Source organism: Cnephaeus nilssonii (genome assembly GCF_951640355.1).
Source record: "Cnephaeus nilssonii genome assembly, chromosome: 23".
Lineage (NCBI taxonomy): Eukaryota > Metazoa > Chordata > Mammalia > Chiroptera > Vespertilionidae > Cnephaeus > Cnephaeus nilssonii.
The window spans coordinates 10,991,993-11,008,457 of record NC_137094.1 but is presented as its reverse complement, the minus strand read 5'-3'; the positions used below and the strand labels follow the sequence as shown (position 1 = coordinate 11,008,457).

The 16,465-nt window shown below is 44.8% G+C and overlaps 1 protein-coding gene and 1 long non-coding RNA gene across 5 annotated transcripts in view; one reads left to right on the top strand and one right to left on the bottom strand.

Annotated features, from left to right (window-relative positions):
• The window catches only part of LOC307094531, a 503,912-nt gene that overhangs the window by 325,371 nt on the left and 162,076 nt on the right, over positions 1 to 16,465 (top strand). The gene's annotated exons all lie outside the window — the stretch shown is intronic.
• Positions 15,886 to 16,465, bottom strand: part of TGFB2 (transforming growth factor beta 2) — a 59,758-nt gene continuing 59,178 nt past the window's right edge. For both annotated transcript variants that reach the window (XM_079763449.1, XM_079763450.1), the window contains one exon: positions 15,886 to 16,382. In XM_079763449.1, the coding sequence (XP_079619575.1) occupies positions 16,224 to 16,382 (159 nt within the window). In that variant the 3' untranslated portion in view covers positions 15,886 to 16,223. The remainder of the gene's footprint in view (positions 16,383 to 16,465) is intronic.

The following is a 16,465-nucleotide window of genomic DNA, read 5'->3' as shown; positions in this document are numbered from 1 at the left end:
TCCCTTCGTGATGAAATGTTCCCAGTACTGCCAGGCCTATAAAAAGTTCTAAGAGCAATTTGACTGTCCCGTTTAGTTACCTTTATTAAAAAGAAGTTGCATGTGGGGCTTTTTGGGGTTTTTTTTCCAATCAGAATATCTTATATAATAAAAGGCTAATATGCAAATCGACAGAACTGCAGAACCAGTCGCTATGATGCACACTGACCACCAGGGGGCAGATGCTCAATTCAGGAGCTTCCCTCTGGTGGTCAGTGCACTCCCACAGGGGGAACACTGCTCAGCCAGAAGCTGGGCTCACGTCTGGTGAGCGTAGCGGTGGTGGTGGGAGCCTCTCCCACCACCGCAGCAGTGCTAATGACGTCCAACTGCCAGCTTAGGCCCGCTCTCCATGGGGAGCGGGCCTAAGCTGTCAATTGGACATCCCCTGAGGATTCCCGGACTGTAAGAGGGCGCAGGCTGGGCTGAGGGACAAACGCCCCCCCCCCCAGTGCACAAATTTCGTGCACTGGGCCTCTAGTTTCTAAATAATATATGAATGGAATTTTCAAGGGGCTTTGGAGGTAAAAAAAAAATGGGTAATTTCAGAATCTGGGATGGAACTTGACATCTTACAATGGTAAGATATGTTGAAGCTGGAAAGAAAAGCTTGAGGCGAAATGAGGATGTCACAGGGGGAAAGCACGTTAGCCGTTGGTCTAGCATTTTCCAACATGGTGTTGCTTTGGTGCGTGAGTCACCGTCCAGTCTGGTCCTCTGCCTTTTAGCCCCACAATGGACCTTAGAGCTAGTCAGAGGCGTGGGGAGAGACTCACACACTATGTTCACTCTAGGAGACTCGTGTAGAAACCAAAAGGTCAATTGCTCATTTATTTCGGGGGATATCTATGTCTAGTGTCCTGGATGTTTGCCTCTCGCATCTAAGACATCCCTGTCCATGTACTGAGTAGCTAAGAATCTGGCTTATTAATCTAAATGTTGTTTGGTTGGCATGAAACTCAAACACGTGGGTGGGAAATGTCTTGAGAGTCATGTCATATGAGCAACGATGACCTCAGGATCTAAAATCTACAGAACAAATATGATTCTAGTCTGATCCCAGAACAAGAGGCCCTAGCCGTTCTGGCTCAATGGATAGAGTGTCAGCCCGCAGACTGAAGGGTCCTGCGCACGTACCTGGATTGCAGGCTTGATCCCCTGCCCCAGTTGGGGCATGGTCGGGGCACATGTGGGAGGCAACCAATTGATCCGTCTCTCTCTCACACTGATGTTTCTCTTTTATCTGTCTCCCTGCCTTCCACTTTCTCTAAAAATCAATGGGAAAATATCCTCAGGTAAGGATTAACAACAACAAAAAACAAAACAAAAAAAATGAACAAGAGGCTTTGAGGAGCAGAGAACTCCCTCGTTACTATATATAATTTTGCATGAGAACTTGAAATCTAAACAGAATGACGAAGCATTCCTATTATAGAACGCATTTCTTCATCATAAGCAAAGTCATTGCAATTGAAGAAGTTATTACAGAGTCCCTTTTTCCACCAGGGATACACTAAGCAAAAGTGTCAATCATCTTCGATCGCCACTAATCTAGTTTCCCCGAAATGCCCAATGTCACAAGCCAGCTTGGAGGAAGACATTGTTATCTTTGCACAATGTGTGGCTTTGCTGGCGACACTGGAGGGGACCCAGGACAGGCCCATTGGTCCAGGGGCACCTGATGCCACAGTCGGCCTGTCAATATTCCATGAAGTCTTCAACGGGCTTATTGTCTCCCAGATACATTTTGTAATAATTCTGGCAGGAAGCAAGAAGGCCCAGTGAGTCATACAGAAATACATCCTTTAAAAAAAAATAACAAAAATAAAACCTAGCTGACCTTCCCAACTTATTCAGATGTATACCTTTTTTAAAAAATGTTGCTTGTTTTTAGTTCACAGAAAACAACAACAGTGGTATTGTGAGGAAATAGGGTTGGGTGTCAGCCGGATGTGATCCATCGGCCTTGGAGGTGGTGGCCAGGGGATAAAAGGTCATGGAGAAGGACAGTTAACTCAGAGAGAAAACTGGGGTCTATGAGGAACCTTCCCAGCTTTGTTGAGTTAGTTTTATTATTATTATTACTTTGTTGTTGTTAATCTTTACATGAGGATATTTTTCCCATTGATTTTTAGAGAGAGTGGAAGAGAGAAAGACAGAGAGAAACATCGATATGAGAGAAACACATCGATTGGTTGCCCTCTGCACAAGCCCCGACCAGGGCCTGGGCTCGGCAGGAGCCTGCAACCAAGGTTCCTGCCCTTGAACTGAATCAAACCCGGGAGCCATTGGTCCTCAGGCCGACGCTCTATCCACTGAGCCACACCAGCCAGGGCTGTATTTTATTTTACTCTGCATCTGGACTCTAGCATGTTGGGAACGGCAGTGCACAGAGGATCCTGATTCAGAAAGTCTGGTCGCCAGACCTTCTGCCGGAAACAGAAGGACGAAAAGAATTCCGTGTGAAGAGGGCAAACTGGACATGCGAGGGCCTGTTATCCTTCATGCAGAGGAAATGATCAGAATCTGAGTCCAGAAAACCTTTTTTCGTTAAGTACTCTCTTTGCTCTGATTTCCAGAGTCTTGGGAGTTAGGCTTCAAATGGAAATGTCATAAAGGGGGGAACGTTCTCCCACAATTGTCCCCCCTCCCCTCCCAGATAAAGCCATGCCTATGCAGTGATTAGTGTAGACAGATGTTAAGGATAAGCTTTCTTTTGTCTTGAACCCTTTTCTCCTCCCCTTCCTTTGGACCCTCTCCTTCCCCATCCATTACCACTTGCTTCCTTCAAAAGAGAAGAAGCCACGTTCCCGTGATGACATCTGTAAGAATAGCTCCTAGAACTATTCTTGGATTGATCTTTGGAGAATTTACTCACCACTCCCTTCAGGATTAAGGAGCATTAACCTTTGGAATACAGTCTTTGTATGCAGGTCAGGGTATTTTTAAGAATGGGAAAACCCAGGCTACAGATAAACAAGCCGGTCTCCAAATGGGGGGGGGTTATTTTTAGACCTGAGATTCCGAAGTATATAAAGCGAGAGATACCAAAATGGCTCTCATTCGAGTGAATGTGCGTCTCCTGTCACCTTCGCGGATGCTCTGCCTGGGTCTGGCGCATTGCTTTTTAATATTTTTCAAAACATTTTTTTATTGATTTCAGAGAGGAAGGGAGAGGGAGAGAGAGAGAGAGAGAAATATCAATGATGAGAAGGGGTCATCCGTCGGCTACCTCCTGCATGTCCCCTGTTGGGGATCGAGCCCACAACCAACACATATGCCCTGATGGGGATCGAACTGTGACCTCCTGGTTCATAGGTCGATGCTCAACCACTGAGTCACACCAGCTGGGCAATCTGGCATATTTGTATACACATACACACACACACACACACACACACACCACACACACACATGGACCTTTCTATAAACCTCCACTGCCCTAATCTCTAATTTAGGTCATAACCCAAACTATGATAAGGAATAGAAATACTAAACTGTTAACCTGCAGATAAAAGACCACTCTTGTTGAGGTTCACTCCTCCTGATTCAGAGGTGATGCTCAACCACTGAGCCACACCAGCTGGGCAGGAGCACGCTTTAATGGAGCTTTTGTTTGCCACTCATCTGGGATACGTGTCCCCCCTGCTGAAGGACTAATGGGATGTGAGGATGATGGGAACTGTTTGCCCTATTCTTTCAGAAAGAAAAGCCAACGTATGTTCCCGCACCTGGAGAGAATCAATGTCTCTAATTGGTTTTACCCAGATTGTCTGAGTCTATTTATGATCCAGGGAAGGAGTATTATGATTTTTAAAATCTTAGTCAACAGATACAATATCTGGGATTTGTTTTTAAAAATATCCAGTGAGAGGAAGGGGAACGTGAGTAGAAATGTAGATAAAACAGTTATGGCTGGGTAGAGGGTACATGAACGATTCTTGCACTAGCCTTGCTACTTCTATGAAGACAGGGAGAGGGGCTGAAACCTGCATGGCGCTGGTCCCTTTTTAGGAAGAGCAGGCAGGGCCTAATCTTAATGAATAAAATGTTTTCAGAACAAGAACCTTTCCAGACGTCATGAGAAATATAGCCATGCTCTGGCCGGTGTGGCTCAGTTGATTGGGGCACATGCCCAGGTTTCAGCTCAATCCCCAGTAGGGGGCGTGCAGGAGGCAGCAGATAGATGTTTCTCTCTCTTTCCCCACTCCCTTCCTCTCTCTAAAAAATCAATAAAAACACATGAGAGAGAGAGAGAGAGAGAGAGAGAGAGAGAGAGAGAGAGAGAAATAGTCATGAATCAATGCAAGAAACTTGGGGAGGCTGGGGATTCTTTTTACACCCGCAGTGCACGCCCTTGGGGTGAGGGCTGTGACGTCACTGGAGGTGAGTTAAAGTTTTATAAACAATTGCTGAGCTCTGCAGGTTCGGACTCAGGTGCTCATAGCCTAGATTGCCCATCACTATCAGCCGCTCTACAAACCATCCAATATACCCAGCCTTGCAGAAGGGGAGTATTAGGCCGGAGAAATGGTGACATAGTAAATAGCCCAGCATACAAGTTGAGGAAGGAATTTCTACTCTACAGCTCCACGCGTGACTCCAATTGGTTCCCTTTTGTTGGTAACATTTTTCCTTCCAGGTTTTCTTTCTGGTCTATTGAGGACTTGACCAATGGCCCATGGAATGTGTCAGCTCTAATTGCTTGTATGGATTGGCACAAGCCAGGCCTCAGAATTGGAAGGTTGTCACGTATAACATAGTCCTACAGGGGGATAAATGTGGCCTGGAAAATGTTTTATCCAAACATTCCTTAAAAGCAATTGTGTTCTGCCACGGGAAGGGGCAGACACCCTTGACGGAATCTGCTGAGTGAATTCCCCCGATGCCAAGGTCTCGACAAGTGTCAGGGCAGTGCTACCTGCCCCAGCCCCTCCGAGGACCGCAGACAAAGGCCGATGGCACTCTGGGGGTGTCCAGCACAGTTGTCACTAGGACAGCTTTCCAGAATAAGTGGGTAATTGGAGAGGGATAGACGAGGGATCGATACACCTGGGGTTGCTTTGGGTGAGCCTCCTCATTGCTGAGCCACGGACACAGGTGTTGCGTAGTCGGCAGGCAATAGCTGTCAAACAAGCCATGTTGGTACATGTTTGAAGGAAGCTCAGAGCTGTCTCCTGGGGGGAATTTGCCACTAAGAACGATGCCAGGAGGTAAGGAGGTGATTCGATTGGGGAGATGAAGAAAGAACACCACCACCTATTGAGCATCTATTCTATGCCAAGCACTTGGCATTGTTGCCCATATTATCGCAGGACTCACATTCTCATGCAGGGTCTGTTTTCTTTAGAAATCAGTTGTGGCAATGTGGTTCCTATGGGCCAGTGAGCAGTCAAGTATTGAGCAAAAGACAAATCAGTCGCTTGCTTCTTCATTCTGCTTTTCTCTGCACCTGGGCAGACAGGTGCTGAGGGAGGAAAACCGATGCTTGAACCACATACTAGAATCTTCTCAGGAAGACATTCGTTGCATATGTCATCAAGTCAGACAATGTTCCTCTTGTTTCAGAAATGTTCTTCATTAAAGGCACATAGGCAGACAAAAAAGCATCATGTGGGGAGCGGGTGGAGAAGTAGTTACTTTGGCTACCTAAGACTAGTCAACTAGTTTAATGTTTGGAAATATTAGCAAAACTAAGCTGTTCGTCTTATCATGAGAGATTGAGCGGATTGGAGGCGAATAACAAAGCCAGAACTCTGTATCAGTTGGCAGTAATCAAGAGTTGCCACCAGAGAAGGAGTCTCTACAAGAGAAACTCTCAAGAAAGTTCCCATAGAAAAAGCCAGGCCCACAGGAAATGTCTAGTTGAGATGACGGATCGCAGGCCATCCCACTTGCCAAGCTTCCATCTCAGCCTCTCGCAGCCACTGTCATGAGAAGAAACAATTCTTCCTTTCGTCCTGGGATACATCTGTTTGGGGAAATGACAAACTGTGGTCTCCTAAACATTTCATGTTTGATATTTGACATTTTCCCAAGAGACCCAACTCTGTCCTCTTCATGCAATAGAGTTGGAGATGAAGATGCTTCTTTTATTTTTTTCTTTTTTATTTTTAAGAGATGTTGCTTTTAGGGAGCCAGGCAGATATACAAGCATCTCCTAGGAGAGAACGGCGCCGAGAAAATGAGTGTGAGTTTGTTATCACATGACGTTGTTGATACTCATTTTCTACTTAGTGGTCTTTCCCATGTTTATTTGTGTCTGGAAACTATCCCTCATTGGAATGGTCCCATTTTCATGAACATTTTTTTCACAAATTTATATCCATTTGTTTAGACAGTAATTGACAAATGCTGGCATTGGACTGTATCAGGTTTATCTGGAAGAGGCTATTTTTCTTATAAAATCTTCCCAGCTCCAAAAATGATTTGATTCCGTAGATCTGCGGTGGACATAAGAATCTGTAATTTTAAACAATTCTTGCCCTAACCAGGGTGGCTCGGTTGGTTGCGCATCATCCCATGCACCAAGAGGTCACTGGTTCCATTCCAGGTCAAGGGCACATGCCCAATTTGCAGGTTCCATCTCCACCAGGTTCTTCCTCTAAAAATCCCACGTGCTAGCCTTAGCTGGTTTGGTTCCATGGATAGAGCGTCAGCCTGCGGGCTGAAGGGTCCCAGGTTTGATTCCGGCCAAGGGCACATGCCTGGGTTGCGGGCTCAATCCCCAGTAGGGGGCATGCAGGAGGCAGCCAATCAATGAATCTCTGTCATCATTGATGTTTCTCTCTCCCTCTCCCTTCCTCTCTAAAATCAATAAAATATATATTTTTAAAAATAAAAAATAAAAATCCCACGTGCTAGCAAAGGAACTGGCATGTGACCTAAGCTCAGCCAATGGGATGCTTTCTTCTCGAACTTTCCATCTTGAGCGAGGGAGGCGCAGATGGAGGAAGCATTAGGAAGCCATTCTCGTAACTTCCCCAGCCACAGGGATGGCTGGCTCAGCAGTGCCTCTACTGGCTATTTCTGCAATAGCATGTTGGTGCCTTCTTCCTGCCTCCAGGCCTTCTTTGATTTGCACTGGTCCCCAAATTCGATCACCTGTTGATTCTGTGAGCCTCATACAAAATGGTTCATAGTCAATATTTTTTTGACCTACCCAAAAAAAAAAAAAGTTTCATATGGTTCAAGCTAATAATTTTGTCACAATCATTTGCTGCTATTACTAGGAACCTTGACATCTCACACATAGATTATTATAACCCACTCATGTCATTTGCATGCATTTGTCTTCTCAACACCACTGTTTCCAATACTGGTCCAATGCCTATCCCATCATAGGTGCTCAATCAATATTCGATGAATTCATTGCTTTCAACTTCCCGGTTGTATTTGTCATTGATATGGGTGTGTGTTTCAGAAGACTGTAAGAACCTTATGCTGAGATATTGTGAATTTCTCATCTCTGAATCGCCAGAAATTTATAAAGTTCCTGGTAATATAAGAAGCTGCTAAATGACTGTACTCACCAAAAAAGTTTATTTTCAAGTGAAAAGAGTCCATGTAGATAATCTAATTCGGTTTTCTTATTTACAGGGATTCTTAGTTTTAATTAGTTTTAATTTAAAAGTAATGTTCTGAATTCTTAATTACAAAGGCAGAAACAGTAATTGTTCTAGTGTAACCAATCACCCCAAATTGATGGCTTAAAATAGCAATAATTTATTTTTTAATGTTTTTATTGATTTTTAGAGAGAGAGAGGAAGGGAGAGGGAGAGGGAGAAAGATAGGAACATTGATGAGAGAGAACCGTGGATCAGCTGCCTCCTGCACGCCCCCTACTGGGGATCGAGCCCACAATCCGGGCATATGCCCTAACCGGGAATTGAGCCAGTAGCCTCTTGGTGCATGGGTTGATGCTCAACCACTGAGCCACACCAGCCGGGTGCAATGATTTATTATTAAATGTTTTTTATTGTGATCTTTTGTGGTTCTGGATATTAACTGGACTTAGCTAAGCACTTCTTGCTTGAGCTTCTTTGCGCAGAAAGTCAATGGCTGGGACTGGAGCCATCGGAAAGCTTCCTCACTCAGGTGTCTGAGAGGTGATACTGATTGTCAGCTAGTATTGGGGCCGAGGCTGTTGGCTGGAACACTTAAACACGGTCCCTCCATGTGGCTCGGGTATTCTCACTGCTCCCAGTGCCAGCGGCCAGCAGACGCCGGCCCCGGGTCCCCCTGCTTCCTCTTGTCCCTCTGCCCTGGGGGCGGTCCTCGCTTCCTTGATGCTAATCTTTGGATTGCCTTAAAGGAGCCCCATGTGGTTCCTCTTTACCACCGGGGTGATCAGTTTTGTACATCGAATTCCTATTTCAAATGCTGGTGGTGGTTATTTTCCTGCTTGGACCCTATCGGATATAGAAGGTCATGTCCACGTTCTGATGGGTTATGATGTACCCCAGATACCAGTGAAACAGGAAAGCACCACAGACCTAATAGGGACCTCCTGTAGGCCACACAAGATAAGGAAGCGGCTCTGAGGACCCACATGGTGCTCAGGGAACAGGGAAAATACAGGAGTGTGCAGGGGGGATCGAAAACGGACGGGTGGGTGGCCAAAGAGACAGCTTTTAAATGGCGATGCAGTGCCCTGTGGCAGGCTCCACTGTTCTGCTACCCAAACAAAACGAAAGGCTCTTAAATTACCTGGATTCAGTCGTAGGAACATAAAATGCCTTTTTACGTGACGTGAAATGTGATCTTCCACCGAATGAGCCTCCACCACTTGGTTTAAAGTTCTGCTCAGTTTTCCGTTCTGTTTTGTTGTTGTTGTTGTTTTGTTGTGAATCCTCACTGGAGGATATTCTTTCCATTGATTTTAGAGAGAGTGGAAGGGGAAGAGAGAGTGAGGGGAACATCGATGTGAGAGAGCGAGGGCGGCAGAGAATCGAACCCGGGACCCTTCGGTTCACTGGCCGATGCTCTAACCACTGGGCAACTCCTGCCAGGGCTGTTCTGTTTCAGTTAGCCTGGTTCCGAATGAAGAAATTAGTGTTCCACCCACATCTGAGGACAAGCCAGATGAGTTCAAATAGCCTTCAGAGCAGAAGTGGATTGCATAACGTAGCTTGTTTGCTCCCAGCATCCTGCGATCCGGAACTTTCTATACAATTCAGAGCTGAGATCTGGGCTTGAGCGGTGGGCTCCCTTCACCAGGGCTGGCCAGGCCTCTGTGATGTCACCTGAGTGTTACATCTGTGTTTCTTTAGTCGGATTGGCATCCACGGCAGAGAAAAATCCACTTCGGGGAGAAAGCCTGCGAGATTCATTTGGGTCTCTCTTTACCCCCAGTGTTTCGCCCGCTGTTTAATTATGTCTGTTCTCGTGGCTGAGTGATTTTGCTCATTTTGATCCCAGAGCACGGAGTCTCCCTCAGTACGTCCTGTTCCTTTCCCTCGGCTGCTGCCCAGTTACGGGAACACACTCGTCCCTCCTCCAAGCAGCCTTTCCTCCCTGAATGAAAGGAACCCGCTACAAAGGGTTTCGGGGACACAAAGACATGTGATGGAAAAACCAAAGCCATTCTTTCCTTTGAAAAAAAAGTAAGTGAAAAGCATTCCCTTTTCGATCTCGGGTGTAGTTATTCGTATGTACACTGAGTGGCCAGATTATTATGATCTCTGAACGCATAATAATCTGGCCAGTCAGTATATATATATATAGAGGCCCGGTGCATGAATTCGTGCATGGGTGAGGTCTGGCCAGACTGGCCGGGGGGAGGGGACATGGGCGGTTGGCCGGCCTGCCTGCTGGTCGAACTCCTGGTCGAGGGGACAATTTGCATATTAGCCTTTTATTATATAGGCTATACACTGAGTGGCCAGATGATTATGCGTTTAGAGATCATAATCATCTGGCCACTCAGTGTATTGATGCCATGATCTGATATTTATATTAACGATTTCTCCAACCTCAGAGGATCTAGTGAGGATGTTTCAAACCAAGCATACAAATAACATTCTCTCTATTGCCTGTGGCCTGGAATGCTGGGAAAACCAGGGTCTTAATGTGCTTTGTGTAACACAGGTGTGGTTGCAGAGACGGGCAGGGGGAGATTAGGAACAAGGGATTTAGTAGATTAGGGATCTAGATTTTGCCAGAATGACTAGGTAACAGTGTGCTAGAAACAGGCAGGTGTTAGCTTAAAGCCCAGAGGCCCGTGTGCAGCTTACGATGTTTTGGCTTTTCGATTTTACGGGCCCTTCCTAAGGCTCTGAGTCTGATTTTGTCCTTGCAATTTTGATTCTTTAAAGAAAAAAAAAAGAACCACAAGTCCTCACTTATGTAAGTGAGCCACAGGGGTCATTTTAAATTTTCTGGTAATTATTAAAAAAGTGAAAAGACCCAGGTGAAGTCAATTTCAGCAATATACTTTATTTAACCCCACAGATCCAAAATAGTCTTATTTAGACATGTAATCAGTAGGAAAACCAATGAGACATTTTCCATGTTTTTGCAGTGTTTCAAGTCAGATGTGTATTTTACACCTTGGCCTAGTTCAGCTCAGATTAGCCCTAATTCCACGTTTCAATGGCTTGAAAGACATGTGTAGCTAGTAGCGAGGGTTTGGACAAGGACCCTCCTCATACAAACCGAGTGACCTTGTGTGGTAGGCAGTTAGAAAGACAAAGAGTGGAGCAAGGATGATGGGCCAGGTGCCTAGCAACGGTAGAGTGGGGCCTCATTCCCATGGTGACCTTTCCTCTCCTAGCATATGGCTGCTCATATGCGGTTTAGACCCCAGACCTTTCATATCGCTAGCTGGTCATGACCCCCTGACCTTTCCTCCCCAGAGATAACATCTAGGCCTCAGGTGCATTTTGGCTTCAGGCCCAGAAAAGCAGCAAAACCAGACAAGCAGCCCCCAAGGCTGACCTCAGGACCAGCTGCCCTGGATAATGACCCCCTGCCCTAGTGCTGACCTTCCTCATTTCCAAGCTCCAAGGGCCAGCCCTTTGCCTCGCTAAAGTGTTTCCTAAGCCCATTTCTTCTAAGAATTATTTCTTCCACCTCTGTGATTTTCTAAATAAACTAGAGGCCCGATGCACAAAATTCGTGCAAGGGGCTTGGCCTCGAAGCCCCGGTTTTGTCCGGAAGGTCGTCCGGAAGGACGTCCGGAAGGTTGTTCAGCTATCCGGTCTAATTAGCATATTATGCTTTTATTATTATAGATGTTCTCTTATAGTTTGGGTCTTGGCTCTGAATTCTTCCCTAGCCAGAGCTCAAGTACTGAGGTTACTGAACCCAGGTTCCATCTGACCCCACCCGTCTAACACCTGGTGCCATTCCCGTGGGCACCCCCCACCCCAGCACTTGGACATGTAGGACATGTAATGTAACCATTCAGAGTCTGCTCACTTCCTGTAAAATGGGGTTACTTAAAAAAAAAAAAAAAAAAGAAAGAAAACCTACATCCTAGGGGTGAAATGAGGGGTTCAGTAGATTAACAGAGAACAGTACCTCGTATGTGCTCAGCAAACCACAGTTATCATTATCATTGTCTTAAGACATAGGTCATTCAGCTGGCCACGTGGTCTCTCTCACTTTGGATCTTAGTTGGTGGACTTTTAAGCAAAGCATAACCTGAACATTTCCCCACTATTTTACACAGTTTTGGGTCAGTCTTGTAACCAGGTTAACAAATAGGGTTCACAGAATATTCTCAGAAGTGACTGATGGCTTGATCCATTTATGAGATTAAGGTCTGTGGGGTTTACACCTTCAATATCAATATGGGGAAGTTTGTGCCCAGGTTCCAGCCTGGATATAAAAAGCTCATTGCTGCCCAGACGGTGTGGTTCAGTGATTGAGGGTCAACCCATGAACCAGGACGTCAGGTTCGATTCCCAGTTACGGCTCCATCCCCCATAGGGGGCATGCGTGAGGCAGCTGATGGATGATTCTCTCTCATCATTGATGTTTCTCTCTCCCTCTCCCCTCCTCTCTGAAATCAATAAAAACTTTTCTTTTTTAAGAAGCTCATTGCAACAGAATTACCATAAATCCCCAAACAGAATAGGTTGGGAAATAGTGTGAAGGCTACCATTATTGATCATCGTGTGTCCGCTCACTTAACAACAAAACAATTGAACAAGCAATACCCTGGAAGGCAGGTGGTCCTCATTTTAAAGAGAAAGACACAGAGGCTCCGAGTGGCTGACAGCTTTGCCCACATTGTTAGGTGACTCCTTTCTTAACCCTCTGGTACCCTCCTCTTCTCACTCAGCCCATAAGGGGAAATGGGCTGGGATGATCGGCCTGTAGCTGGCTCTCTGCAGAGAAGCACAAACTAATTGTTTTAAAGTGAAACACTCGCTCTGAATTGAGTATAAAACCAGAAACGCAGATGGCAGAAAAGGAACCCTTTCCCCTTCCACCTAAACGTTTGCGTTGAACCGTTTGTCTCCACGTGCTGTTTCGACAACAGGCACGCCTTGGTGCTTTCATTAGATAAAGCAAGACAACCAGATGGAGCCCCGATCCCTTTTTTTTTTTTTTTATTAGTGCTATTTATTAAGAGTTTGGCAACCCCCTCGCGAAGTCTGGTCTTGCGGGGAACAGCCAAGGAAATCTGTGGAAATGGGATTTGATTTTTTTTTTTTTTTTTCGGCGCCGTGGTGCGGGTGAAATGAAGAGAGAAGTGGCAGCTCCCAACGACCAACCCCAAAGAGCACGTGGCTCTTGTTATATCTGGCTGGCTCAGCCGCGATCCAAGTTATGGGGCTACAGGGGATGCTGTCTAGACCGGTTCTTTTGGCCCTGGGGTTGGCAGACCACAGAACCAGAGAGCCAAAGCCTGGCCCAAACATCTCGCTGCATTTTTTTTTTTTTTTTCTGGTAGACAGTCAAGCTGGATGCAAACGACATCTCAGACAATTACAAAGAGCAATAAACAAGAGACTCCAAAGACGGCACGGGGCTTACTTCGGCGCTTGATAGAGAAGGCCTGGCTCTTGAGCTAGGAAGCATGACATTTCTGAAGCGAGGATCGTGGGGGGCTGGGGAGGCACGGGGGGGGGGGGGGGGGGGGAGGTCCAGTCATGTGCAGCTTGAGAGCATTGTCATGGCCTCAGAGGCCTTTTCTAGTCTCAGTGACGACGCTACAACAGGAAAAACACATGGATGTGTAATGGAAATAATTTATTTACCACTAGAGCACCACAAAAACAGACATACATCGTGTTAAAATACAGCGGAATCAGTCATCAAAATACAAAACAGCTATTCTTATATTCCATTTTTTTTTAAACCATGTCAACCATAAAATTGTACTGCTGCTTAACACATAAAAACTGCCCCGCCCCCACCCCACATACTAACATTTCCCCCCCTCTCTCCCCCTCCCCCTCCCTTTCCACCCCTGGCAATATTTACTTATGGGAAATAAAGACCTTATAGAACCCCCAAACTGAAAAAAAAAAAAAAAAGATTCAAGAGATCTTAAAATAGAGCATTTAAAATATTAATCAGTGCATTCATGAGGGAAGACAACATAATACAAAACAAAATGTCATTTCTGAGAAGAAAATACCTGCAGAAATAAAAGGGATTTACATAGAATTCATAGAAAAGTGGAAGAGAAAAGAAATCAACACACTCAAATCCGGGACTGGGTTCCATCCACCACAAGGGCTGTTAGCTACTGGAGCCTCCCACCTCCTCCACCTCCTCCTGCCATTCCAGTTCTGCAACTTGTCCATCCAGTTCGTCACTTTCATCAGCGGTCAGGAAATTCCAAAAACAGAGAAGTTGACGATAGCAAACACCTTCTCTTGGGATTTACCCGCACTGTGCTGCGGTTTAGGTGAAACTGCAAATAGCCCATTGTGAGACCTATGCGTGTTGAGCTTCAAGCTAACTAAGGGACAACTGCCAAGTCCTACAAACTGTGACATGAGGTGACCTCCTTGGCAATGACATAGCAAATCATTTACTGAAGCAAAGTAAATGGCAGCGAACTCTCATTCACAGGGAAAAAAAAAATGTATTTTTTTTTTTTTTATCACGGGAGAATTTGGTTTGTGCCTTCTCAACCTTCACAGAACATCTATGAAAATCTTAACTTCAGCCTGGCCAGGGTGACACAGTTGGTTGAGCATCAACCCCATGAACCAAGAGGTCACCGGTTCGATTCCCAATCAGGGTACATGCCCGGATTGTGGGCTCGATCCCCAGTAGGGGGCATGAAGGAGGCCACTGATGGATGTTTCTCTCTCATTGATATTTCCATCACTCTCTCTCTCTCTCTCTCTCCTCTCTCTCTCTCACTTCCTCTCTCTCTAAAATCAATAAAAACATTTTTTTAAATATCTTAACCTCAGTGAAATAAGCTGAATGACTTATGCTGACCTGTTTTCTTTTCTCTCCCTTAAAAAAAAAAATCAATGAGAAGATAAATCTTTCCATTCTCCTCACTCGGAACCCCAACAGCCCGATTAAAGTAAAAGATGTGTCCTGTGAACTGGCTGCTGTGTGGTCATAATAATTCTGATTGAACCAAGTGAGAGAAACCTTTCTTCACTGTCACCAGGTTTCGGTCAGATCCTCGAGCCCTTGCTAAAATGAAAACATTTCACCTCGATGGTCTCTGTATCTATACTATTCCCCAGTTTTTCCTAAAACAGGAGCTTTGTAATGTCTGAACTGATGAGAAGTGATGCTCTGAAGATGAAGGAAGACCACTGAACTCAAATCTATCTTCTTTTGCAAAAGGAAAAAAAGGACAGGTGGACTCAGGTAGCTTATGTCATCGTAATAGACAATGTACAAAGCACAGTGGAGCAAATACTATAACACATGTATTTTTAGTGCAAATCAAACTCTAGGGGCTTTACTCAAAAAAATACTAGCCAGCTAAAGGAAACACACAATCCAGAGTGATCGTGAAAAAAAAAAGGCCCAAATTTAAGTCGAATCTAAATCATAGTTGACATTATTACAGAACATTCAAAATATGGTAAAAATTTACACATTGCAAGCCAAGTAGATAATGTTTTGATTTAATAGTTTGCCAAAAAAAAAAAAAAAAGATCAGCTGATGTGTTTCCAATTATACGGGCTTCTACACCCATCTATTGTAATAATAAAGGTATGGTTACATATACGGAAACTAAGAAAACCTACAGCAAAACTATACAGCAAGACTTCCATGTCTGAAGTTTGACCAGGACGTATCAAAGCATTGCAGCCTCTCACTGGTGGGCTAACCTGACGGGGAAGCATTTACAATGACAAAGAAGAAAAAACCCTTCCAGACTTCTTCTGACGGAAAGTTTCCTTTATTAACAGGCTTTTGGCTTTGAACCTTACAAGATGCTTCCTCGGGCAGTTGGGACATAGCACGTGTTTTCAGGGTCTTGATCTCCACACAGACTTGTGTGGTCACAGAATAACTCACCTGGCTTTTCATCCCGCTCCTGTGACCTCTTTTTTTTTTTTTCTTTCTTTCTTTTTCCTTTTCTTTCTTGTTCTGGCTCGTTTGAGTTCAAGTTCCTTAAACCATCCATGAGTTTCTGGCAAAGGATTTTGGTCTCCACTTTATACACCTGTTTTCTTTCCCAAGGGCCATGAAATGTTCATTATGTAGAAACACACAATAAATAACTCACTGTTAACTCTAAGAGTAGGAACAGGGAAGGGAGACTATTGCATAGCAATACAGACAAATCAAGTGAGGCCTGGGGTAGGAACATATGTACAACTCCACTTAACGGGATTTTCCTGTTTTTTTTGTGTGTGTTTTGTTTTCTTTCACATAATTAACACTAACAAATTCTTCCAGTGTTTATTTTTTTCCTTAAAAAAAAAAAAAGGTTTTGCTTCTTGTCTCTCTCACTTACAGAGCAGGTGCAATGTAGAATCAAACCTTCCACGCGTTTGTTTTTTTGTGTTTTTTTTTTTTTTGCTTTGTTTTGTTTCGGATGCCAGTTTTAACAAACAGAACGCACACTTCTGACGTGTCTGAACTAGTACCGCTTTTCAAAGGATTATTTTAACACTGACGAAGCAAGGCTCTCTTGGGTTTCTCCTTACAAACTTGTTATGTTGTGGTCAAATCATCATCATCATCATCATCATCATCATCATCGTGTGGTTACCGTCTTGCCACTTTCCCAAGGATCTTAGCTGCATTTGCAAGACTTCACTATCATGTTGGACAGCTGTTCGATCTTGGGGGTCTTGCCGATGTAATAGAGGATGGTGAGCGGTTCCAAGTCCTGGGACACGCAGCAAGGAGAAGCGGATGCCTCCGGGTTGATGGTGTTATATAAGCTGAGAACCTGAGAGGGCACCGGGGAGAAAGGACAACAACAAAAAAGAAGGCAATTAATTTTTAAATTCCTAACAGTCGTAGCCCTGAATG